Genomic DNA, 26,667 nt, shown 5'->3' with positions numbered 1-26,667 from the left:
TAGACTTGTGTCTCAGCAAAACCTTGGGGTTTTTTTCTTAATCAAGCAATGCCTATTATTCACTATTATTGTTGGTGTTTATTCTGAAGAGCATTATGCCTCCACTCAATGGATGTACCTTTAAACCTGACCTGTGCAGTCTAAGCGGGTTTTATTAAAGTTGTTGAAGATGCTAGAACTGCATTAAGGCTGCAAAATTCAGATTCCTGCTCTGTGAATTTATTTTTTGATCATTGTTATTTTTATTACAATTAGCAATATAGTATCTGAGTTGGGAGGAACTCTGATTTTCAAAATTACCCAGGGTTTGTATAAATGTACTATCACGGGTGCTGGAACTAGCCGTGTGGGGGTGGCTTTCAACACCTCCATTATAAAAATTGTTCCAGTACCCTTGTTTACTGTCGGTGTGTAATCAATAACATTAGTGAAGGTGTGTGGTTAAAATATAACCACGTGTTTGCAGTGTGCCAGATGCAACAAGTGAAAGCAAAGGGACTTTTTAACCACCTGATGCAAGATTTTCTCACTTAAACCACAAATCTATACACAATACTGCACACTCCTCTGTAAGCTTATACCACGTGTGGTCATGATAACCAGAGCATGTGTGTCTTTATTTCTCAAACCATAGAATAACTATAGAACTACTAAATAAGTTGCATGTAGTTGGCACTTTTGGTCTCCTCATTACTACTGCTTCTATTAAATCAGGTTCATTTAGCACATTCCAGATTGTTCAAAAGTTTGGTTTTCTGCCAGTTTAAAGGAAAAAATCTACCCCTACCTGCGGTGGACCTGTAATGGGATTTTGCACACCAGAGGGATGTCATCCACAGAACTGGATCTGCTTATTGTAGGATTGGGGCCTACAATTTTATTCTTCATCCATTATATATTTTCTCATCTTACACGGTTATATTGTGTGCTATAATATAAAACAATACCCTATAAACACTTTTGTTATTGAATTTACTGCTGAGACTTCTATTTTGTCACCACCAGTTTTCACCTGCTCACACTATACTGCTCCATGCTTGGTTTTAGTCTAAAGCTGAACTTTCCCGTAAACTCACACATTTTTGTTTGTTTAAGAAAAGGCGAGGCAATGTAGTCTAGTGCTCTGGCTGGGCGCCTGGGCCTTACCAGCAGGAGTTTGGCCGGGTGTCTCTGTGAACCAGGAAGAGCGTTAATTTTAGGGTTACACGTGCGCACCGGGACTACTGCAACCGCAATTAGCAAGCAAATAACCGGACAAAGAAGCCGCCGGAGGCCTTGGGGCGCTCCCTCGCGGGCAGGGTCATTTCCCCAAAGGGTTCAGCACCCTCGGAAGATGCCTGAGGCGGGTCAGTACCAGTGAGCGGCCCGCCCGGCAAGCTGGGTGTGCCCCAGTCCCGCCTTTCCTGTGGCTGGGCTGAGGGCGAGGGCTGCGGTAGCTGGTGCACCAGGAAGTACCGCAAGGCCCCCGCTTCTCTCCGCCGCCACAGGCCGGGGCGGGAGGGGGCTGTTGTGCAGCAGGGACCCGCGCTGGGCCCCGGGGCGCGGCTTGCGCCCGACCGCAGGGTTATTCCGGAACAGCCTGGCCCGGCCGCCCGGGCTCCGCAGCCGCGTCACAATTGGGGGCGAGAGCCCTTGAGCGCCCCGCTCCCCCCACGCCGCGCCGCCGGGGGCGTCCGAGCAGCCCGCGCGGGGTCCCCGGCTTTGCCAAGGGGGCGCTGCGCCGAGCCTCCCCGGGGCCCGCTCCCCTATCCCGCCGCGGGCTCTGCGCGGCTCCTCCCTGCCGAGGGGCACTGCTGGCCGCCGCCCCTTCCCGCCCGTGGGTCGGAGCTCCGGGAAGAGGTGGGTCCCAGGCGCTGCACGCAGTGACCCGCCCGGGCTCGGAGCCGGCGCACCGTGAGCAGAGCCCACCCGGTCAGCACCAGCGCCCCGACCTCGGCCATGCCGCGCCCCGGCGCCGCGCTGCTCCTCTGCCTGCTGCTGCCGAGCCTGCCCGAGCCCTCAGCTGCAGGTAGGTGCCGGGGGGCGCCCCGGGGCTGTGTGCGGGGGGCTCTGGCCCGTGTAGCCAGCATGGCCGGCGGGGGCTTGTTTTGCTGCAGAGTCCCTGGTCGCCAGGAAACCAGGCCTTAGTAGCGATCTGCCTGGGGCGAGTCCTTGGCGCTGGGGTGAGAGAGCCCCTCGGGGAGGTTTCAGAGAGTGGTTAGTAGGAAAGCTGCCGGGGACGCATTTCCCTGCGCGAAGGCTATGAAAAGGATAGATGAAGCCAGCGATGTGTTACGGTGAGCAAAGGCTCCCCCGATTTTCAGTTCACGCCCGGGGACAATCGTTTGGCGGGAGGGCAGGGGGGGTTGTATGTTCTGGGGACATCGCTCGCCTTTATTTTTATTTTCAAACTTAATGGCTGGTTTTAAAATGTTACTGTATTTCGTATACACTACGGGCAGCTCTCCTCCCCTGTGACGTCTTGACAGTTGCTAATTTATAAAAATGCTACGTCTCTTTACACAGTGATGCACCGTGCTTGTACCTGGGGAATGGATTTTTGCTGCTCTAAAACCATGGTAGAGCCAGGATTCTGTGGCAGAGAGGCCTTTCCCCTTTCTAAGTTTTATTTTTTGAAATGGCTAAGCTATGTATCTCTTTGGATTTCAATTTGTCTGTAAACATTTTACTAATTGAACTACGTCATTCTTACTTGTGATGTTACAGTGCAGCCGCCTGGTTATCCCAACATCAGGGGCGGAAACCCCCGCTGCAACTCATGCCTTGCAGCAAGCTGTTCCAGCATCCTCACGGGGAGGGGCTGGAAAGCTGAGGAGTGTATTCTAGTTTGCCTGCCATGCTTCCCAGGTGTAATTTTGCTTTTATTGCTAACAGGCTAAGTGTTGGATACATTTTGAGACATAAAACTATGTTTTGATATTCAAATTGATAGAAGAAATCAAAGAAATTTTAAATACTGGAAGGAACTCATTGATCTGACATTTTGTGTATTAATACAGTGTAGCAATACTTGAATAATATGTAACAACATATGATGACTCAAATAAATGCAAAACAGATGCACAAAGGGGCCATTTAAAATGGTGTGTGTCTTGCCTATGAAATTCATTGTTCTGTTTTATACTTAGCTGTGTTTGTCTGTGCTGTGGGTGTGTATTTCTCTGTTTTAGCGCTCTCGTTCTATGCCCCCCCCATCTGTTTCAATAATGGATGGCAGACTTATTTTTGCATTTATTAATTTGGGATATTTTAACCCAGTTGACTTGCAGTTGCATTCTTCACAATCTCAGACTGTAGTAAACAAAACCAGTAAAATATTCTTTGAAATTAGAGCCAGTTTTGTATAGTGATCATGTTCTTTGGATTTTTGGTTATTTTTTGTTTTGTGTGTGAGTTATCAGATACTAAATTTGGATAATGATAATTAAGTGCCACAGAAATTAAGACCTGTTAGATGATTAAATTCAGTCATCTGAGCTGGGTATTTTCCTTTATAGTGTTCCATAGAACCAGTTCCATTTCACAATAATTTGCCGTTTAGCACGTGCTCCCTTAGCTTGGTATGCAATTCCAAAATTGTAGGTTAAAACAGGTATGTGTGTGTGTGTGAGAGAGAGCAGTTAGATATATGAAGAATTGCTATTGAAACTTTGTTACAATGTTCAAATGTGGATAAAGTCTAGGTCTGAGAGAACATAAGTGAAAAATGAAATTTGACTATGTTTAGGGTTGGAAGAATTTATCAGTAAACGTCAAACACTGATTTCAGCATATAAACACAAACCAACAAAAAATATTTCCCTCAATAATAATTGAAATGTACAGATAGGCAATATAGGGGGAACGCCGTTTGAGAAATTAAGGTTTGATCTGAGGATTTTTACTTAGTATATTTTTGGTGTGATGTTGACAGTTTGTGTTTTTTACAGTTTTAAAGTTTAACAGCTTTAACTTTTTGAATCTCAGTATCTGTCACTAAATAACTATTGTGTGACCCCATCTCTCATAATTTTCTGCAATTATGAAAAGTTAACTTGATAAACATTCAAAAAAAGCTTTACTTCTCTATTATTGAAATTTTCAAAAAATAAAAATTGAACTCTGCCTAACTATGTTGCATAGATTTCTGACTCCTGAATTTCTATTTTGTGCCACTGCCTAAATCTAACTGTACTCTGACGTATTGCTTCTCAAAGGTGATTATTTTGCTTCATGATCAAGTTCATGATCTGTCTGATATAAAGATCTAGAATTAGACTGTTCTGTTTTGATGGATTTGCTGCCAGGTGATAATGTTGGAGTACTTTCTTCAAACCTTAACTATTACCCAAAACTCTCTCTCTTTTTTTACTCTTACATTCACTTATTCACATTTATCTTGTAGTATCTTTAGTGTTCTCAGTGGTGAACCTGGGGAATTACTTTTGAGGAAAACAATAAATCTTTAGTTGTATCTGGACTATGTCAGAAGTTTCTGAAGTCCAGAAACAATAACTTGTTCCTTCCTTTGTAAATGCTCCTTTTTCTGAGAGAAAAGTTATTTTAAAATGACACTAAATGTGGGTCTGGCACATTACAAACATATAACAAGTCCAGGTTTCCTGTCTGCGGCATCTTGCAATCTACATTAAGTTGAACTCTCTTCAGACATTCCCTTTTCAAGAAGACTTAAGTACTGGATGCTTGGAATTATATTTTAATAACCTTGTATTTGATTTTAAAAAGAAAATGCTAAACACAAAATGGTCAATTCCATGGAAATGAAAAGATTGTTATAATGAAGTACCGCAGATTTAAATGAAAATTATTTAAATTTAAAACAATTTAAATCTGTGTTTAAAAATCAAATGATTTAAATCAAGACTTTTCACTTGATTTAAATCAGCTTTTCCATTTGTACTTCAGTTATTTTCTAAAGAAAGATGCATTCTCATTGGTTGATATAACCATTACAACTTGTTGATTTACAATTAAATAGTTTTTACATTCGATTTGTTAGCAAAAAAAAGTATCTAGTTAGAGCAGTGGTTTTCAAACTGCGGGTATTGACCCAGTACTGGATCATGGAATATAATGCATTGGGTCATGGCTGCTCTGGTCAGCACTGCCGACCGGGCTATTAAAAGTCCCGTTGGTGGTGCTGCCTGGGTAAGGCAGGCTAGTCCCTACCTGTTCTGACAGCACGCTGTGTCCTGGAAGCAGCCAGCAGCAGGTCCAGCTCCTAGGCAAGGGGATCACAGGGTTCCATGTGCTGCCCCTGCCCCGAGCACCAGCTCCGCGTGGTGGGAGGGGAGGGTGCTTGTGGGCGAAAGCCATGCAGAGCCACTCGCGTGCCTCTGCTTAGGAGCCAGACCTGCTGCTGACCTCTTCTTGGAAGCTTGCCTTATCACTGCTGCTCACCGGGAGCTGCCTGAGGTAACCCTGTGCGCCCTGTCCCCTTGAGCTCCCCCAAACCCGGAGCCCCTTCCTGCACCCGGACTCCTCATCCCTGGTCCCACCCCAGAGCCTGCACCCCCAGCCCAGAGCCGTGATCCCCTCCCATGCCCCAGCCCTGAGCCCCTCCCCCATCCCAAACCCCTCATCCCTAGCTCTGTTGGGTTGCAGATATCAACAATTTTCTTCAACTGGGTCTCAAGAAAAATGTTTGAAAACCACTGAGTTAGAGAATACCTTCCTGTGTACCTGGTAATTGGAATTTAATTAAACACAAAGCAATATATACAGCTTTATTAAAACACCCCTAAATGTTTTGCATACATAAACTTCAGTGTTTTTCCATGAGCAGGAGAGTAGGTTTTCATGGTGGGTGGAGTCATAAATAATCATAATTTGATGACTGAGTCAATCGGAGCTGAGGTAGGGAGAAGCTATAAAACAGGAGTATTAAACCACCCGGCTATGATCAGTGGATGGTCCTGATGAGATACATGATGGTGTTTCCTGGAGTCAGAGTCCAGGTCCCTATGATAACTTTGCCAGTCTGTTGCACCCAGTAGCACAACCCCTGGCTCCCGCACAGGATCGAGGCCTTAATACAGTGTATACGTATCATGCCATATTTATAAAGCTTGACCTAAAAAATTAGATGTTTTCCCCCTGATTCTTTAGACAAAAAAGCAGCCTCTGTCACACTAATTCACAAGGTTTTTTTATAGAGACTCATGGATTCAGCATATTTAGTTTTTATTTAAATGTTGAGAGAGTTGGGCCTTAATTTGTTGTACATTAAATTCAGATTTCATTTTAAATAGGTTTATTTTTAAAAAGAAATTTATTCAAATATAAAAATAAAAAATCCAATTTAAATGAATTTTTTTTCTCTTCCTGGCCCCCCAGCCCCCCATTCAGTTTTTATCCACCCTGAAAATTACACCCAACTTATTTGGCACAAAGCTCAGAAGACTCATGTATAGAAATGACTTCTTACTATGTATCAACTGTCAAGTTAAAGGTTTTGATTAAAGTAGTCCTTTCTGAGCCTACTGACTGGGACGGTCCTGCTTCTGAATAATGGTGTTGCTTCATACCAGCAGTATGTGAACCTAATGCCAGGAAGAGATGAAATAGTTTACTTCCTCTTTTGTTACTTCAGTAACAGTGCGGAAAAAAATTAGAATGTGCATTTCACACCATCAACATTCTTGAATTGGCACCTATCTAGTTAGAGCTAGTTACCGCATATGGTTGGTTAAGTGAATTAACTGGTTATACAAGATACTCTGCCATGTGCATCAGACTTATAGTGAGCCCTAGCTGTTCAAGTATTCAGGAGTTTGCATGATACCATGATTCAAGAAAAGTTTCCTCTTTATATTTACTCAAAGGATTCTTGGCAACCTTAGAAATAGACACTCAATAGCAAATGTAACTATGCTGTGAACACCATTTAAAACTTACTTTTCATTGATCTTATGACAGCCAGCCCTGCCATGGATGGCAAGTTCATATTGTGCATGATTCCCCAGAGTCACAATTGCTAACTTTCACGTGGTAAATAAGCCAAAACTCAAGCTAATCCCATTTCAGACCAAGACCAAAACAAGCCAATCCTTAAAAACCCCAACACTCTGTGACTAGATATCTCCCGCCTCTCCCCCCCCCCCCCCGGGCATGCTGTCTGGGACTGTGATGGGCCTGCTGTGCACCCCAACTCTTCCCCAGCACTCTTGCCTCCCCCTTACCCCCCTGCTTGCCAGGAGCCGATTTAAAAAAAGAAGCAACAAGCCAAAACCTAACCAATAAGTAATTCACAAGCCAATTAAGCCACAAACAAGCTCAATTTCTGCATTTTTTCATGGGTTTGGCATGTCTGCCCAGAGTATGCTATCTTGGTGACATCAAGTGAACTGCAGTCAGGTCAAAGATGTTTTGCAAATTTAAAACAACAACATCGCAAAACCAGGAAATGTAGTAAAATTCTATACATATCAGAGGCCCTATAGGCAAGTTTTGTGGTTAATATCGCCAGGAAAAGCATACTCTGTGGTATTGCAGTGAGACTGAGCACTCAGGAATTATTATTTATCTTAAAGAAGGACTTCTTACACTAATATGCTTAAAGTTCATGACTAATGGAACCATTTGGCATGTTACACAAAGTTATTGGAACTTCATTAAAACTGGATGGGAATTGTTTTACAATACATTTTGTACCGGTTGTATTGTACTTCCCAGTGTCTTCAAAGTGCCATGGAAAAATACTAATTGTTAGCAAGCCTAATAGGTTTTTATAACTTTTTTTCTCCCTCAATAACTATCCCTTAGTTCCTTTTGACTTGTTTTGAAGTTCTTAAGCTGCATTTCTGGTCCTCAGAGCCAAAACAGCAGTAAGCTACCCAGAGGAGAAAAATTCATTCTGATGAAACTAGGCCTTATACAGTGCTTTTTGTTTCTGTGCAGAGGCTGGGCTTAGCATGGGCTCTGTAATATATCTAGGTTTATATCTCTTTTAATAATAAGAAAAATCATATGAACTTGAATGAAAAATGGATATTTAAAAAAAAAATCACAACACTTTCATAACACAAGGCTGCCAGTCCTGTCTTAACTTTCCCTAGCTTAACTTGCCCATATATTGTTTTCTATCTAAGGGCTAGTCTACACCGAAAACTTGCATTGGCTTAGCTACTTCACATGGGGGTCTGAAAAATCCACACCATGGAGAAATATAATTAAACCAACATAGCTTCCCAGTGTAGAGAGTGCTAGAAGAAGGTCTTCACTTAAAATGCTGCAGCAGCACTGCTTTATTTCTTCAATGAAGACTATCTGTGCTGATGGAGAGCTTCTCCCAGCATAGGTACTGCACCTCCCTGTGAGGCGGTAGCTACATCAAAGAGAGAATTTTCCCATCAACCTAGCATGTCTACACTAGGAGTTCGGTTGGCTTAACTGCATTGCTCAGGGATGTGGATATTTCACACCGCTGAGTGACATAGTTATGCCAACTTAATTTCCTGGTCTAGACCTGGCCAAGGTCAATGGAAGAATTCTCCCATCGACATAGCTGCCACCTCTCAAGGAGGTGCATTGACTACAGCAACAGGAGAACCCATCCTGTAGCTGTAGTGAGTGTCTACACTGAAGTGCTACATTGAATCAGCTGCAGTGTGCTGCTGTAATGTTTTAAGTATAGACACAGCCTAAGTGACTATATGAATGTAAGATTAATAATTTGCATAGAATTTCTTTATCCCACAAGACCCCAAACTGATTTTCAAATTTTGATGAGCTACCTCTGGAGCCACTTCCAGAGTGGTACGCAGCTTGTATCGTGTTGCCCGCATGTAGTAAAATACAAGTTGAAAACAGGAAGTGAATAATAACACATCTAACTGGAACTTTAGAAGAAGTATGTGTAGGCACAAAATAAACTACCTTATGGGAACTGGCCTAATATACTGGGTGTTATGCAATCATATGGGATTTTCAATAGTTATTTTGGTTTAAAATATACATCCTCACAAAAATAATGCTCTTTATTATATTGTCATTAGAAAGGTTATGGCAGAATATGATTACCCAAAATAAAACAAGTTATCTCCCCTGGATCAATATTAAATATTTATTGAAAATAGTTTTTGAAATAAAATAGAAATGAATACAGCTCTGAAATTGTCAAATACATATTAGGCATATTAGCCACAAGCATGATTAAAGAATTAGAAAACATGATTTATATGATGACAGACTTAAGGAGCTCAATCTATTTAGTCTAACAGATGAGGTGAAGGTATGAATTGATTACAATCTAGAAGCACCAATGTGGGAAACATATTTAATAATGGGTTCTTCAATCCAGATGAGAAAGGTATAACAGAGGGTCTGGAAGTAGAAGCTAGACAAATTCAGACTGGAAATAAGGCAGACTTTTTTGGCAGTGTGAGTAATTAACCACTGAATAATTTACCAAGGGTTGTGGTGGATTCTCCATCACTGACTATTTTTCAGTCAAAATTGGATGTTTTTCTAAAAGATACGTTCTAGGAATTATTTGGGGAATTATTGATTTCCTTATGGTTCTTCTGTGGCATTCATTAAGTGCTTTACAAAGATAAATTAAGTTATTTGCACAATACTGCTGTGAGGTGAGAGGAGGTATTATCTCCAGTTTATAGATGGGAACTGAGAGAGAGGTTAAGATGAAAATTATGTATTAATTTTGGGTGCCCAACTTGAGATGCCTAGGAACTGATTTTTTTCAGAGTACTTAGCATCCAAAGCACTTCACCCATTGACTTCGGTTTGCAGCTGTGAGTGCTCAGCACTTTTCATATCAGATCCTAATCTCAAGTTGGGCATCCAGAAAATGAGGAGCACACAATTAGTGACCACCTGTGAAAAGTTTTAGATGAAGTGACTTGCCCAGCATTGCTCAGGAACTCAGAGACAGGGACAGAATCCTGTTCTCCTGAGCAGCATTCAACTACCTTTTAACCATGAAACTGCCCTTTCTCTTCCTCCCAATCTCCTACCTCATTTATCACACTTTCAACTTCTTCAGCAAATGAGGCAAGGGTCCTACAGATAATAGCCACCTTCACTACACAACCCTGGTTCATCCATCTATCTTGTGCACTGAATGAGGGTGATCTGCCTGGTGCATGGGCACTGACTGAGGCAGGGTCCTTTGGAAACTGTGATCATATAATTAAATACTGTATTGTAAATACACAAGGGGTTGACTAAAGGTTGAACAAGCAACCTTATGTCTGCCATTTCCTAACTTTTGAATGCTTGAGTTTGCAATGTTAATGTTCTTTTAATGTTAGGGTGGTGGTGATTTTTCTTTCATGTAACATCCCAGTTTTTTTAAAAAAGCAAACTGAAAAAAAAAATTGTTAAGCTCTGGAATAAATTGCCTTGGGAGATTGTGGAATCTCCATAATTGGAGATTTTTAAAAGCAGGTTGGACAAACGCCTGTCAGGAATGGTCTAGATAATATTTAGTTCTGCCGTGAGTGCAAGGGACTGGACTAGATGACCTCTTGAGGTCCCTTCCAGTCCTGTGATTCTGTGATTTTTAGCTCCAGAACTCTAATAGGTCTCTGCTGACCATATGGACACTGAGATGGTTCAGAGGGTTGTAATTTAGCTAAATTTGGGCATTTTTCCATGAGAACAGCAAAAGGACATCCCCTGTCAAATTTCAAGTTTCCCTGCTCCACTGCATGGAGGAACTTGAGCTTCTCAATAAAATGTCTGCATGACTTTTTCCTAATCTTGTTTTTGAAAATGGCTGAACCATTTTGCCTGAAACTTTCCAACAGATTCAGCCTGAGCCAGACACCCAGCATGGAAAATGTCAGCCCAAACAATTAAAGTTTCGCAAAGTTATAAACACTGGTTCAGGGTTCTATAACTGGAAGTGTTGGGTAACCTGTGTATCAGAATGGTGCTGTCAGTTAAATCACTTTATTTTTATTATAGGTGAATTTTTTTCCCCCTATAGTTTCCTCTCCCAAAGCTGCCCTTCAGGATTTTGGATTTATTGCAAACTGTAGCCTGCATCTAGTATTAGGCAATAGTGCAGAAAACAATTATAGTGGGTAATAGAGATGTAAGGGCATTGGTGCTTAGTACATTTGGAAACAGAGGGTCGGGAGGTCTCTTGTTCTACAGTAGTTGGGAGAAAGGGGCAAGTTTGTGGCAAAGCTATATAAATACGTGGCCCTGAATTTTGGAGATGAGGAAAGGTGATTTCAAATCTGTAGTTACTGTGTGTTGAAAGTTTTATTTACTGTTTTGATGTTTTTTTCTCTCTCTCTTTTAGAATCTCCGCTCCAGTTACCAACACCACAGAATGTGACAATTTACTCATATAATTATCAGAATTTATTGACATGGGCTCCTGTTAAAGTGGACAATGGCTCAGTGTTATATACGGTTCAGTATAATACGTAAGTAAATAGTTGCAGTACACTAAATTGGTTTCATTCTAATAGAAAAGTATATGCTTATGTACAAAATGAGGTTTTTAATAAAAAGGTTTTCAGGTACTTGTGAAAGTAATAGGGAAAGCAAAGTTCTTGGACTGAATTATTTCCACTAAACAAGGAAAAGACTGAAATCCTTCCTTTTTCCCAATTTTTTTTCACTCTTGTTCCAAACCAGCTTTGTTAATATTCTTATTGAATCCCATGGTTATTTATACTCAGGACGTTCTTATTTTAAACATCAGTATGGATAATAAGGCAGAAAATATCATATTGCCTTTATATAAATCCATGATATGCTCACATCTTGAATACTGTGTGCAGCTGTGGTCGCACCATTTCAAAAAATATATATTGGAATTGGAAAAGGTACAGAAAGGGGCAACAAAAATGGTTAGGGGTATGGAACAGCTTCCATATGAGGAGAGATTAATAAGACTGACATTTCAGCTTGGAAAAGAGACAACTAAGGGGGATATGATAGAGGTCTATAAAATCATGACTGGTGTGGAGAAAGTAAATAAGGAAATGTTATTTACCCCTTCACTTACACAAGAACTAGGGATCACCAAGTAAAATTAATAGGCAGCAGGTTTAAAAGAAACAAAAGGAAGTATTTCTTCATACAGCGCAGTCAACCTGTGGAACTTTGTTGATGGATGTTGTGAAGGGCAGAACTAGAACAGGGTTAGAAAAAGAACTAACTAAATAAAAATAAATAAGTAAATAAATAATTGGAGATATACCAATCTCCTAGAACTGGAAGAGAACTTGAAAGGTCATTGAGTCCAGCCCCCTGCCTTCACTAGCAGGACCAATTTTTGCCCCAGATCCCTAAGTGGCCACCTGAAGGATTGAACTCGCAACCCTGTGTTTAGCAGGCCAATGCTAAAACCACTGAGCTATCCCTCCCTCCATCCCTCCTTTAGATAAATTCATGGAGGATAGGTCTATCAATGGCTATTAGCCAGGATGGGCAGGGAATGGGTGACGGGTTGGATCATGCAGTAATTACCTGTTCTGTTCATTCTCATCTAGCCCAGTATCCTGTCTTCCGACAGTAGCCAATGCCAGGTGCCGCAGAGGGCATGAACAGAACAGGTAATCATCAACTGATCCATCCCCTGTCGCCCATTTCCAGTTTCTGGCAAACAGAGGCTAGGGATATCATCCCTGTCCATCCTGGCTAATAGCCATTGATGGACCTATCCTCCATGAATTTATCTAAGGGAGGGAGGGATAGCTCAGTGTTTTTAGCATTGGCCTGCTAAACGCAGGGTTGTGAGTTCAATCCTTCAGGGGGCCACTTAGGGGTCTGGGGCAAAAATTGGTCCTGCTAGTGAAGGCAGGGGGCTGGACTCAATGACCTTTCAAGTTCTCTTCCAGTTCTAGGAGATTGGTATATCTCCAATTATTTATTTACTTATTTATTTTTATTTAGTTAGTTCTTTTTCTAACCCTGTTCTAGTTCTGCCCTTCACAACATCCATCAACAAAGTTCCACAGGTTGACTGCGTTGTACAAAGAAATACTTCCTTTTGTTTGTTTTAAATCTTTTGCCTATTAATTTTACTTGGTAACCCTTGAGTCTTGCCCACATGCTCCGGGTTTAACTGATCGCCATATCTGGGGTCGGGAAGGAATTTTCCTCCAAGGAAGATTGGCAGAGGCCCTGGAGGTTTTTCGCGTTCCTCTGCAGCATGGGGCATGAGTCACTTGCTGGAGGTTTCTCTGCACCTTGAGGTCTTTAAACTACAATTTGAGGACTTCAATAACTCAGACATAGGTTAGGGGTTTGTTACAGGAGTGGGTGGGTGAGATTCTGTGGCCAGCATTGTGCAGAGGTCAGACTAGATGATCGTAATGGTCCCTTTTGACCTTAAGTCTATGAATCTATGAGAAGGAGTAAATAACACTTCCTTATTTACTTTCTCCACACCAGTCATGATTTTTATAGACCTCTATCATATTCCCCCTTAGTCATCTCTTTTCCAAGCTGAAAAATCAGTGTTATTAATCTCTCCTCATATGGAAGCCATTTCATACCCCTAATAATTTTTGTTGCCCTTTTCTGTTCCTTTTCCAATTCCAATATATCTTTTTTGAGATGGGGAAACCACATCTGCACGGAGAATTCAAGAACTGGGCGTACCATGGGTTTATATGGAGGCAATATGATATTTTCTGTCGTCTTATCTGTTCTTTTCTTAATGTTTCCCAACATTCTCTTTGTTTTTGTTTTTTTTTTGACTGCTGCTGCACACTGAGTGGAAGTTTTCAGAGAACTATTCACAATGACTCCAAGCTCTCTTTCTTGAGTGGTAACAGCTAATTTGGAGTCGATCATTTTATACGTATACTTGGGATTATGTTTGCTAATGTGCCTTACTTTGCATTTATCAGCACTGAATTTCATCTGCCATTTTGTTGGCTAGTCCGCCAGTTTTAAGAGATCCTTTTGTAGCTGTTCACAGTCTGCTTGGGACTTAACTACCTTGAGTAGTTTTGTATCATCTGCAAATTTTGCCACCTCGCTGTTTACCCCTTTTTCCAGATCATGTGTGAATATGTTTATTAGGACCAGTTCCAGTACAGATGCCTGAGGGACTCCACCATTTACCTCTCTTCAGTCTGAAAACTGACCCTTTATCCCTACCCTTTGTTTCCTATCTTTTAACCAGTTGGTGATCCCATGACAGTTTGCCCAGTGCTGAAGTCAGGCTTACCAGCCTGTAATAGTTGAAGGCATTCAGCATCTGGACTTACAGAATGTCCCTTGCCTATATCATTAAATTTTTAATTGGCTACATTTTGAAAAGAGTTTCAGATGCTTTGAGAGAAGGCATTGCATGGTTATAGAGTAAAATTGCTTGAAAGTTGTACTTTTGTATCAAATGTTGATTCTTTAGAAACTGGCTAGTGTGTAAAGAAAGAGAACTCTCTCTGAAATATCAATCAGTTGTGCTAGATGCAGCAGTGAGGCGATTCCACTAATTTATTCTTTCATCATTTTATATTGCAGACTGGCCTGTAACTGTTGGGAAGAAATTAACTGCACAAACATTACGAAGACTGAATGCAGTTTCACAGATCCAGATATCAAAAGCTTTTGGACAATTACTTTACGTGTTAGGGCTGAGCTAGGGCAAGTGAAATCTGACTGGGTGGAAACAAATAAATTTGTAGCAGACCAAAACAGTAAGTCTTTTATGATCTCAGCCTCTCACTCCCTCACAGAAAATATTTCTGGTAATTGTTGTGTCTTCGTTTTCTTCACTGTTATAATATATGAGAGGACTCATAGACTCTAGAACTGGAAGGGACCTCGAGAGGTCATCGAGTCCAGTCCCCTGCCCTCGTGGCAGGACCAAATACTCTCTAGACCATCCCTAATAGACATTTATCTAACCTACTCTTAAATATCTCCAGAGATGGAGATTCCACAACTTCCCTAGGCAATCTATTCCAGTGTTTAACTACCCTGAGAGTTAAGAACTTTTTCCTAATGTCCAACCTAAATCTCCCTTGCTGCAGTTTAAGCCCATTGCTTCTTATTCTATCATTGGAAGCTAAGGTGAACAAGTTTTCTCCCTTCTCCTGATGACACCCTTTACCATACCTGAAAACTGCTATCATGTCCCCTCTAAGTCTTCTCTTTTCCAAACTAAACAAACCCAATTCCTTCAGCCTTCCTTCATAGGTCATGTTCTCAAGACCTTTAATCATTCTCGTTGCTCTTCTCTGGACCCTCTCCAGTTTCTCCACATCTTTCTTGAAATGCGGTGCTCAGAACTGGACACAATACTCCAGTTGAGGCCTAACCAGCGCAGAGTAAAGCGGAAGAATGACTTCTCGTGTCTTGTTTACAACACACTTGTTAATGCATCCCACTCGAAAGAGAGGTGATGGGACCTGCTGTGTTAGGAATCAATTTTTAAAATCTATTTCAGTTTATATTGCTATGCCAGTGGTATAGATACAGAGACCTAGTAGAAACTGGTATCTGTCAACTTTTCTGTAATAATATTAAAACAAGTTTCTCATCTACATTTAGCAACTGAGCTCTTTTCAGCACCAGTTGATGGGGGAATCTGTTGATTACAACTAATTTTCCTAGATTGAACAGAGCCCAGGAGAGCAATAACTTAACTTTCTTATATTCCTGTAGATTTCAGGCTTTTCTGTGCACCTAATTTTGTGATAACTCCTAAACACATTTTAGCACCAAACACACACCATTTCAAAAGTACCTACATTATGCCCTAGTTCTGTAGTATAAAGGGGTCGGGGATATACAGGGAGTACTAATACGGTATACTCCCATTTATCCAAAACCCTATTAGCTGAACTTCCACGTTATCTGAATCCCTTTCTTGTCCCCCAGCATGAGATACCTGACCTCTGCAGCCTGTAGCTCATGCTGGGGGACAAGGCAGATAATAGAGCAGACATCCCCAGCCAGGGCTGTGAGGAGGAAGACGAGCCCCTGGCCATGGCTCCGCATAAAATCAGTGTCCCATGTGCTATTCAGATAATGAGGAGTATACCATACTGACAAAATACAGGATAATTTGGTGGCTGTGTGAACACATTTAATGTTAACTTTTAGAAGTATCCATGAGTTTCCTTGTTATGGTTGGTTTCTGGGCTAGGAGGAGATTCAGTTCATAGAATATCAGGGTTGAAGGGACCTCGGGTCATCTAGTCCAACCCCCTGCTTAAAGCAGGGCCAATCCCCAGACAGATTTTTGCCCCAGATCCCTAAATGGCCCCCTCAAGGATTGAACTCACAACCCTGGATTTAGCAGGCCAGTGCTCAAACTACTGAGCTATGCCTCCCCTTATTGTGGGTTTCCTTTGTTCAAAAGTTAAGTTTCAAATAATATTTAGAGCAGAAGAGATTCATTCATTATTTCCTCTTATTTCCCAACTTGGGGAATGGATCCTGTGGATGGGGACATCCGGCTAGCTCAAAGGGAGCGCAAGGCAGAGGGGAGGGACTGCATGATTCCATACGTACTCTTTCCCAGCTATTGTGTATCCAGTGCTCTGGATAGTTTCAATTGACCCCTTGAAAGCCAGCAGCCTTCTCTGCCTTTTCATGTGGCACCACATGTAGCCAATCCTAAAATCAATTCCAGTAAACTCAAATGTTAGCCTTCTATCTTGTGTGTATTTTTCCCTATGGCATTCAGATCAGCCATGTGGATCACACCCCAGATCATGTTTCATGCCCTGAGCGGTGAGAGAGAGAATGTACAGGGAGAGAGTTACCTGCCAAAGGAAACTTATAAGCAAAATGCACAGAAGAGAGGACACATTAAAGGAGAGACAGCAGTTGCAACTGTAATAGGGCGTGATGCAAGAAGAAACTAAAAAGTTCATGATCCAGTGTATTAAGAAGAGGGCCAACTTTCCCCAAAATAATTTTGAGCAGAGCAGAACCATTTGAAACAGGGTAAAGTTAATTATTTTTGTTTGTCTGTTATCATAGCACAGATGACATTGCAGCATAATAAATGTAAACATGTCCTGCCATTATAAGTGAAAATAATAAGCCGAGGTTACAGGAAAGAATCAGTTTTCTCTTGTGTTATACTGGGCTGTCCGACTTTTGTTCTGGTCTTTTTAACATTTTTTTTAATATATTTGTAAAATAGAAGTGTGTAACGCTCAGAACCCCATTGAATTAGGTTCTGTAATACAATTTAGAGTCCAGGGCAACTCACCTTTTTTTCTTTATGCCATGCTATAACAATAATTAGGGATAAACGAATTGCTTGGTAGTCTTGTATTTATACTGGAAGGTACATTTTAGCAGTTCACTTCCAAACTTTGGTGACCAACGAAATGTTCAATAGGAAAATTAAAATATAACACATGAACATAAGTGTGATCGGTTCGGTCACAGGGACCCTCTTGGGACTGTCACCTGATATGCTGAGACTACCTCTGAGCCTGGCAGCTTGGGACTTCAGTACCCTGTCTTGTTGAGCCAGACACACTAGCCTGCTACAAACACAGACTCAGGTCTGAACCATGTCTCCCACAAGCTGCAGACTTAACTGAAAATAGCTTAAGAAGTACTCTTGTCTCTAGCACCGAGACATCCAGTGTCCAATGGGATCCAAACTCCAAATAAATCCATTTTGCTCTGTCTAAAGCTTATACAGGGTAAACTCATAGATTATTCGCCCTCTATAACACTGATAGATATGCACAGCTGTTTGCTCCCCCAGGTATTAATTACTTGCTCTGACTTAATTAATAAGTAAAAAGTGATTTTATTAAATATAAAAAGTAAGATTTAAGTGGTTCCAAGTAATAACAGACAGAACAAAGTATGCTGCCAAGCAAAATAAAACAAAAACACCCAAGTCTAAGCCTAATACAGTAAGAAACTGATTACCGATGAAACCTCACCCTCAGAGATGTTCCAGTAAGCTTCTTTCACAGACTAGACTCCTTTCTAGTCTGGGCCCAATCCTTTCCTGGGTACAGTCCTTGTTCCAGCTCAGGTAGTAGCTAGTGGATTTCGCATGACTGCAGCCCCCTTTGTTCTGTTCCAACCCCTTATATACCTCTGGCAGAAGGCAGGAATCTTTTGTCTCTTTGGGTCCCCACCCCTACCTCTAAATGGAAAAACACCTGGTTTAAGATGGATTCCAGTACCAGGTGAAATAGTCACATGTCCTGTGAGACCCCAAGCCTTCATTCTTCCTGGCCTCACTCACAGGAAGGCTTGCAAGTAAACAGAGGCATCTACAGTCAATTGTTCTAGTTGATGAGAGCCATCAAGATTCTAAACCACCATTAATGGCCCACACTTTGCATAACTACATAGACCTCAGAGTTACATTTTATATATTAGTTTGACACAAGAGTGATACACTTATACAAATTGGATGACCACACTGTCAATTATAAGCTTTGTAATAATACCTTACAAGAGACCTTTTGCATGGAGCATATTCCAGTTGCATTATATTCACACTCATTCGAATATTTTCATAAAATCATATGGAGTGCAATGTCACAATAAGACCCACTTCTTTTCCTCTTCTTTAAGCCTCGGCTACACTGAGAGTTTGCTCCAGTCCCAGCCATTGAAGACTAGTCACTGATGTAGCTGGAGCAGTGCAAACTCTTAAGGCAGGCAGGCATAGCTGCTATTCACACTGGTGGGGCCTAGCCTTGTTTGAAATAAAGGTAACCAGCAGTAGTGCAAATTGCAGTTTTGCCTGCCTATACCAGAGGTGGTACCAATGCTGCCACACCTATGGCTAGAACCAGGATAAATCTCTAACAATAGACAAGGCCTTGGTTCTCCTTCCAGCGTGTTGCATGCATCTAACTTCTCCTCCTTGCTTGCATCAGTCTTCTCATCCTTCTTCCTCTAGAATCTTTTTGCTTTCTTTTTCTCTTCTTAGCAACTGCAGCATATAACAGTAGTGCCATGTTGAAATACAGGAGCACTTCACAGATGCAGCTGGCTGTGAATTGAAACTGAGTGGGGTTATAACATCCTCATCAGTTTCCTTTTGCGGCATTCTCCACCTGTCTAGGCTTTGGGCGTGAGACACACTACTCTGGAGTTGATTGCCTGTTGAAGGGGTGTGTGAGAGAGACTACCAATAAGATATGAGAATAATTAAGAAGCACATATATGGTGTGTGTTTATCTGTAGTTGTCAGTGCTTTGTAAATGCTGGTAAACTTCACTGTGGATAAAACTGAGGGATAGAGTGAAATGATTTTCCCAAAATCACACAATGAGTCAGTAGCATAGCCAATAATAGAACCCACATCCTCTGACTCTAAGTCCAGTGTTCTATCTGCTGGAACAGATGATGCTCCTTTGCTGAGAGGCAATATGGGAGGCCCAGAATGTATAACTGATCTGGCATTTTGCAGGAAAAATTTAAATCAGATTAATGTCAACAGGGCTATGCAAAACTCAGAGTGAACTGCAGATAGATCCTGCTACAGCCTGATAATTTTTCAAGATAAAGTAGACAAAATGATTCTTTGTATCATTTAAATTCACATAAAAAGCCTGCTAAGGTTGTCCCACCCCCCACACACACTGTGAACTCTGGGATACAGATGTGGAGACCCCCTAAACTTATATTCTATTAATTTAGGTTAAAACTTCCCCAAGGCACAAATTCCTTTCCTTGTCCTTGGACGGTATGCTGCCACCACCAAGTGATTTTACACAAATATTCAGGTGACGGTCACGTGGAATCCCTATCCCCCAAAATATCCCCCCCAAGCCCTTTAACCCCCTTTCCTGGGGAGGCTTGAGAATAATATACTAACCAATTGCCTTAGCAATGTGGGCACTGATCAGACCCTTTGATTTCAGTGTCCTGAAGACAATCAGGTTCTTAAAAGAACTTTATTTATAAAGAAAAAATTAAGAATCACACCTGCAAAATCAGGATGGAAAGTACTTTACAGGGTAATAGAAAGATTTAAAATGCAGACGATTCCCCTCTGGGCTCAGCTTCACAGTTACAAAAACAGGAATAAAACTACCTCGGTAGCATAGGAAAATTCACAAGCCAAAACAAAAGATAACCTAATGCATTTCTTTACCCTACTTACAATCTCTGTGGTTTTAAATGGATTGTTCCAGGTATATTTTCAGGAGATGATGTACCTGGTTGACTTCTCCCTTCATCCGGAGAGGGAACAACAAAAGAGAACAACAAACAAATTCTTCTCCCTCCGCCCCGCCCCCCCAAATTTGAAAGGATCTTCCTTTCTCATTGATCCTTCTAATCAGGTGCTAACTGGGTTATTTGAACTGCTTAACCCTTTCCCCTATATTCATGACACAGCCAATATTTAGTGCTATGGAGCTATTTGAAATAGAGTAAATGGTATTTGAACACTTTATATCTCTTCCAGATAACAGGCTGTTGTATTCAGTAGTTTCTTATTATGTATCAGATCAAAACTGTTAGGAAATGTGCTCATTTTTTAAAATTCCAAATATTCATCTATTTTTTGTTCATTTTCAGCTACTATAGGGCCTCCTGTTATAGTAAATGTGGATTCAACATCTGATTCACTTTTCCTTAACTTCTTGCACACTGTAAAAGAAGATACTTTACAATATCTTGTGCGCTACTGGGAGAATTCAACAAATAAACAACATGTAAGAATTCTTATCTCTCTCTCCTTTCTTTGGTAAAATGGTAGACAGAAATGGAGGGCAGAGTTGTAATATTGACCTTTTTTCCAGCAGAAAGGAAGCTTGTTAGTTAACTGAAGGGAAATTAATCTAATCTAGGATCAAATGTATTATGTGTTTGTTAATTGAATGGATGTAAAGTTTTCCAAAGCACTTAGCAGTCCCATTTTCAAAAGTCATTTGGGCTCCTAAACACCTTTGTCACTTCTGAAAATCAGACTCTTAAGTCACTTAGGCACTTTTGAAAATTTTACCTAGGACCTCTGAGATTTTTCTCTCTATCTCAGGTCTTGTTTACACTGGGAATGTCAGCCACTTGTGTTCAGTTACTGGAGTAGCTGTGCTGGTTCAAATCAAAGCCTTAATGTAGACAGGTGGAAAAACTGCTACAAGACCTGATTTATGCAGTATCAAGTAAGGTGAGCTGTGCCAGTTCAAATCATGGCCTATAGATAGGGCCCTACCAAATTCACAGTCCATTTTGGTCAATTTCATGGTCATAGGATTTTAAAAATTGTAAATTTCATGATTTCAGCTATTTAAATCTGAAATGCCATGGTGTTGTAATTGTAAGAGTCCTGAAATGCCATGGTGTTGTAAGAGTCCTGATCCAAAAAGGAGGTGTGGGGGGATCGCAAGGTTATTTGGGGGTTGGGGTGGGAAATGGGTTGTGGTACTGCTACCCTTACTTCTGCGCTCTGCTGGTGGCGGCAATTCTTTGAGAGCAGCAGCTGCTGGCCAGGAGCCCAGCTCTGAAGGCGGAGCTGCCACCAGCAGCAGCGCAGAAGTGAGGATGGCATGGCATGGTATTGTCATCCTTACTTCTGTGCTCCTGCCTGCAGAGCTAGGCCCTCAGTCAGCAGCCGCTGCCCTCCAGCCACTCAGCTCTGAAGGCAGCAGTGCAGAGCTAAGGGTAGCAATACTGCGACCCCCGCTAAAATAGCCTTGTGACACACCCTCATCCCCTCCCCCGCAACTCATTGTTTGGTTAGGACCACCAATTTGAGAAACACTGGTCTCTTCTGTTAAATCTGTATAGTATAAAGTAAAAGCACACAAAAGACCAGATTTCACTGGGAGAGACCATATTTCATGGTCCGTGATGCATTTTTCATGACCATGAATTTGGTAGGGCTCTATCTATAGAGGTTTTGCAAAAATATGGTGTACTCCAAATCACTAGTATAGTTATACTTTTGTTTGGACTACCAGTGGCTATAAGCTGGGAAAATTCCCATTTTAGACAGGCTGGCTTTGGGGTGAATAAACTGCCCACAAATGAGGAATTTTTGTTTTAAAGACATAGACTGATGCATTTTTTTCATTTATGAAATTATCTGCCTCTGGCCAGAGTCATCCCATCCACAGGCCAGACCAGGGCAACTGCCCCAGGTCTTGTGCTTCAGGGGAATGTGGGGAGGCCAGGGCGGCCCAGGGGGCCTGGTGCTGGCAGCAGGGGTCGGCCCCATCCCCTGCACTCACCAGCCGAGGCATTTGTTTCTTTTCCTTTCCTGCAGCCCCTTGGGCTCAGTCTCTGCGGTAGCAGCCAGCGACCAGGTCTCAACTTGCTCTTCCGGGGCTCAGTGTCGCCTGCTGCTGTAGGGTCCTAGCACCTCCCAACCACTAGTGCCTGGGCAGGCTGACCCTGACCCTTCCCTTTTTCCAGTGGGACCTTCCAGCAGCACAGGGGGTTCCCTAGCACAGGTGAGTGCCAGCCAGTAGTCTCCATCACCCCGCATAGGTGTCCCCCCAGTGCCCCACGCTTCCCCCTTCCACTGCCCTTTCTCCCCTCTCCCAGCACTGTGTGGGGTCCTCCAGTGCCATCTCCAGGCCAGGGCCAGCCTTTATCACCCCTTTGCCTCAGGGTCCTCCTTGCCTTTCATCTCTCCAGCCTTGGGGTTCCCCTCCCTGCAGTACCAGGCCCTGGGGTCCCACAACTCTGCTCTCTCCACCACCAACCAGGACTGGGGTCCTCCATCCATCTGCTTTTCTGCTTCCCCTCCCGCTCCCAGCCCTCAGAGAAAACAGATCTTAGAGCCCCTCCTCCATGCTGGGGCATCCTGAGGTCCCCGAGCACCAGGGCACACGTAGGCTTTCCAAGAGTCTCCCAATTCCTGAGACATGAACTCTGTGTTGCAAATGTGTAATTGCATTTAAAACAAAAATCCACTGAGGGTAGCAAGACCATATGCATCTGGGAATTAAGTTTGCTGTGAGGAAGTCAGGGAAGGTGGATTTCAGAATGTAAGTGGTATGGCACTGATTTTTTTTATTTATTTTTTTCAAATTATATGAACTTCCTTATTGTAGTTCGTTCTTATAACAACACTATAATTATACAGCTGGGTGCTATCAATATTTAACCTGTGGCCAGCAGCTGCCCTTGAAGTTCACTGTAACCAGATTACATCTGTATAAAAAATGTTAAGGATGGCCCCAGACAGGCTGATTTGCCCTGGGCCCTGCCCCTCCCCTAGGGACAGCCCTGCCTCTGGTTTTCCAACTACTTTCCTGTTTCATTTCAGTTAATCTTAGCTGAGCTTTTTTTTAAAAAAAAAAAGACAGTGCCCAGGTTAATGCACCTTCCTCCTTTCCCAGAAAAATTGAGTTTTCTGACACACTTTTAACATACACCTCTACCTCGATATAACGCTGTCCTCAGGAGCCAAAAAATCTTACCACGTTATAGGTGAAACCGCATTATCTCAACTTGCTTTAATCCGCCTGAGTGCGCACCCCGCCCCCTCCCCAGCCCCTTTACCACGTTATATCCAAATTCATGTTATATTGAGGTAGAGGTGTACTCCTCTTCCTCTAGCTGACATACAGATGAGACAGAACTGAGACCCTCATGTCATAGCTTTTAGCTTTGACATTAAGAATGAATCAAGTTCTTAACTGATCTACCGAGCACTGAAAAAGGCAAACTGCTAGCTTTGTTAGGACTGTGGACATAGACTCATAGACTCCAGGACTGGAAGGGACCTCGAGAGGTCATCGAGTCCAGTCCCCTGCCCTCATGGCAGGACCAAATACTGTCTAGACCATCCCTAATAGACATTTATCTAACCTACTCTTAAATATCTCCAGAGATGGAGATTCCACAACTTCCCTAGGCAATCTATTCCAGTGTTTAACTACCCTGAGAGTTAAGAACTTTTTCCTAATGTCCAACCTAAATCTCCCTTGCTGCAGTTTAAGCCCATTGCTTCTTGTTCTATCATTGGAGGCTAAGGTGAACAAGTTTTCTCCCTCCTCCTGATGACACCCTTTTAGATACCTGAAAGCTGCTATCATGTCCCCTCTCAGTCTTCTCTTTTCCAAACTAAACAAACCCAATTCCTTCAGCCTTCCTTCATAGGTCATGTTCTCAAGACCTTTAATCATTCTTGTTGCTCTTCTCTGGACCCTCTCCAATTTCTCCACATCTTTCCTGAAATGCGGTGCTTAGAACTGGACACAATACTCCAGCTGAGGCCTGACCAGCGCAGAATAAAGCGGAAGAATGACTTCTCATGTCTTGTTTACAACACACCTGTTAATGCATCCCAGAATCACGTTTGCTTTTTTTGCAACAGTATCACACTGTTGACTCATATTAAGCTTGTGGTCTACTATGACCCCTAGATCTCTTTCTGCCATACTCCTTCCTAGACAGTCTCTTCCCATTCTGTATGTGTGAAACTGATTGTTCTTCTTCGAGTGATTGCTCATATCCATTCCAGTTAGGTGTACGCGCCGCGCGTGCACATTCGTCGGAAAACTTTTACCCTAGCAACTCAGTGGGCCGGCAGGTCGCCCCCTAGAGTGGCGCCACCATGGCGCTTGATATATACTCCTGCCGGCCCACCCGCTCCTCAGTTCTTTCTTACCGCCCGTGTCGGTCGTTGGAACAGTGGAGCGCGGCTTAGCTGACCTCCACTTCCCTAGCTACTCGTTTTCTCGTATATAGTTATGCAGTTATAACCCTTTTATATATATATTTGTATGGTTATACGTGTTTTCTTTGCTAACATGGTTAGTTTAGTTAGCGGGGTTCAGGAAGTAGCCCCTTCCATGAGCCCAGTGCCGGAGCCATGCATGGCTCACCGGGTTTTAAGAGGGGCCCGGCCTGCCAGAAGCCGCGGCCGAAGAGAGATCTACATGACTCCTGTTTGAAGTGCCTCAGGGAATCACACTTGACAGATAAGTGCCCCATTTGCAAGGCTTTTAAGCCGAGAACAAAAAGGTGCGGGACTTTCACTTACCCCTCCACCTTGGGCGCCGAGCGATGTTCAAGCGGCGGGCAGAAGCGCCTCCTCGGCACCGGACCCCGCCGGTACTACGAAGGCCTTTCGGCACCGGCCGTCGCCGGCACCGATGTCGACTCGGCACCGCTCCCTTCTTCCGAGGTCGAGAAAGCCTACGATTCCTGTTGGTGCCTGGCGGCTCCCCGGCACGCGCCGTGGTTGAGCCCCCTGCTCCCGCTGCTTCCGTGCCACCTGCATCGCAGCCAGAGAGCTCACCTAAGTTGCGTTACCCGGCACCGACACCTGTAGAGGCACCGATGACATCGGCACCGTCGATTCCAGTCCCCCAGGGCCACTGAATCCGGTGCCTGGCAGCTCCCCGGCTCGCGCCGTGGTAGAGCTTACTGCTCCTGCTGCTTCTGTGCCAACTGCACCGCAGCTAGAGAGCTCGTCTGAGATGGTTCGCCCGGCACCGACGACGTCGGCACCGTCGATCCCGGTCCCACGAGGGCCGTAGAATCCGGTGCCTGACGGCTCCCCGGCACGCGCCGTGGTTGAGCTACTGTTCCTGCTGCTTCCGTGCCAGCGGCACCGCAGCCAGAGAGCTCGTCTAAGTCGGATCGCCCGGCACCGACACCTGCTGCGGCACCGATGACGTCGGCACCGTCGATCCCGGTCCCACAAGGGCCGTAGAATCCGGTGCCTGTCGGCTCCCCGGCACGCGCCGTGGTTGAGCTACTGCTCCTGCTGCTTCCGTGCCAACAGCACCGCAGCCAGAGAGCTCGTCTAAGTCGGATCGCCCGGCACCGATACCTGCTACGGCACCGACGACGTCGGCACCGTCGATCCCGGTCCCACAAGGGCCGCAGAATCCGGTGCCTGACGGCTCCCCGGCACGCGCCGTGGTTGAGCCACTGCTCCGGCTGCTTCCGTGCCAACGGCACCGTAGCCAGAGGGCTAGTCTAAGTCGGATTGCCCGGCACCGACGCCTCTGAGGCACCGACAACGTCGGCACCGTCGATTCCAGTCCCACGAGGGCTATCGAATCCGGTGCCCGACGGCTCCCCGGCACGCGCCGTGGTTGAGCGTATTGCTCCCGCTGCTTCCGTGCTGACGGCACCGCAGCCAGACAGCTTATCTAACTCGGATCGCCTGGCACCGACACCTACCGAAGTTCTGATGACCTCGGTACTGTTGATCCCGGTCCCACGAGGGCCGTCGAATCCGGTGCCTGACAGCTCCCCAGTATGCACTGTGGTTGAGCCTGCTGTTCCCTTCATGCCGGAGACGTTACCAACGGCGAGGGCTCTCAGTGCCATGTCAGAGTCAATGCTGCCTGACCCCGGCACTGCCGGTGCGGGTAATACAGTCTCTTCAGGTGACTGTCCTCTGTCAGCACAGCAGAGCGGCACCGTTCATGATCACGGTCCCGCAGACACTCCAAGTCCTGTCGGCACGACGGACACCACTGGCAGTCCCGGTGCTGTTTTCCTCGGTATTGGTCGCACTCGCTGCACCGGTCGGTATCCCGTTCGCCGACCCGCTATCGGCACCGTTCCGACTCCTGGCACCGTGGCAGGTACCTTGGCTCCTGTAGCCTTTCCCCGAGCCTCGAGATCTCGGTTGACCTCCCGACACCGTTCTGGTTGCGGGTCTGGTTCTCGTTCCAAGTACCGATACGCCTCCCGGTGCCGGTCCCCGGTGCCGAGTTGGGCAAGGTCCGAATGAGTCAGAGGCTCTGCCTGTGCCTTCTTTTAGTACCTCCATGGCCGTCCGGACACGCATCCGTGTCATCCCATATG

At 43.9% G+C, this 26,667-nt stretch overlaps 1 protein-coding gene across 3 annotated transcripts in view; it reads left to right on the top strand.

Moving 5' to 3' along the window:
* The first annotated feature begins 1,741 nt into the window (after nucleotides 1-1,741).
* The window catches only part of IFNGR2 (interferon gamma receptor 2), a 44,851-nt gene continuing 19,925 nt past the window's right edge, over nucleotides 1,742-26,667 (top strand). The window contains exons 1-5 of one of the 3 annotated variants that reach the window (XM_030578927.1): nucleotides 1,742-2,008; nucleotides 11,273-11,399; nucleotides 12,474-12,536; nucleotides 14,458-14,633; nucleotides 20,464-20,600. In XM_030578927.1, the coding sequence (XP_030434787.1) occupies nucleotides 1,939-2,008; nucleotides 11,273-11,399; nucleotides 12,474-12,536; nucleotides 14,458-14,633; nucleotides 20,464-20,600 (573 nt within the window). In that variant the 5' untranslated portion in view covers nucleotides 1,742-1,938. Of the gene's footprint in view, nucleotides 2,009-2,121; nucleotides 2,277-11,272; nucleotides 11,400-12,473; nucleotides 12,537-14,457; nucleotides 14,634-20,463; nucleotides 20,601-26,667 lie in introns of those variants that run through there. The other 2 variants (XM_030578936.1, XM_030578944.1) reach the window with 2 other exon arrangements.

This window comes from Gopherus evgoodei, chromosome 1, assembly GCF_007399415.2.
Source record: "Gopherus evgoodei ecotype Sinaloan lineage chromosome 1, rGopEvg1_v1.p, whole genome shotgun sequence".
Classification (NCBI taxonomy): domain Eukaryota; kingdom Metazoa; phylum Chordata; order Testudines; family Testudinidae; genus Gopherus; species Gopherus evgoodei.
The sequence above is the reverse complement of the archived record's forward strand: the minus strand, read 5'-3'. Positions and strand labels throughout refer to the sequence as shown.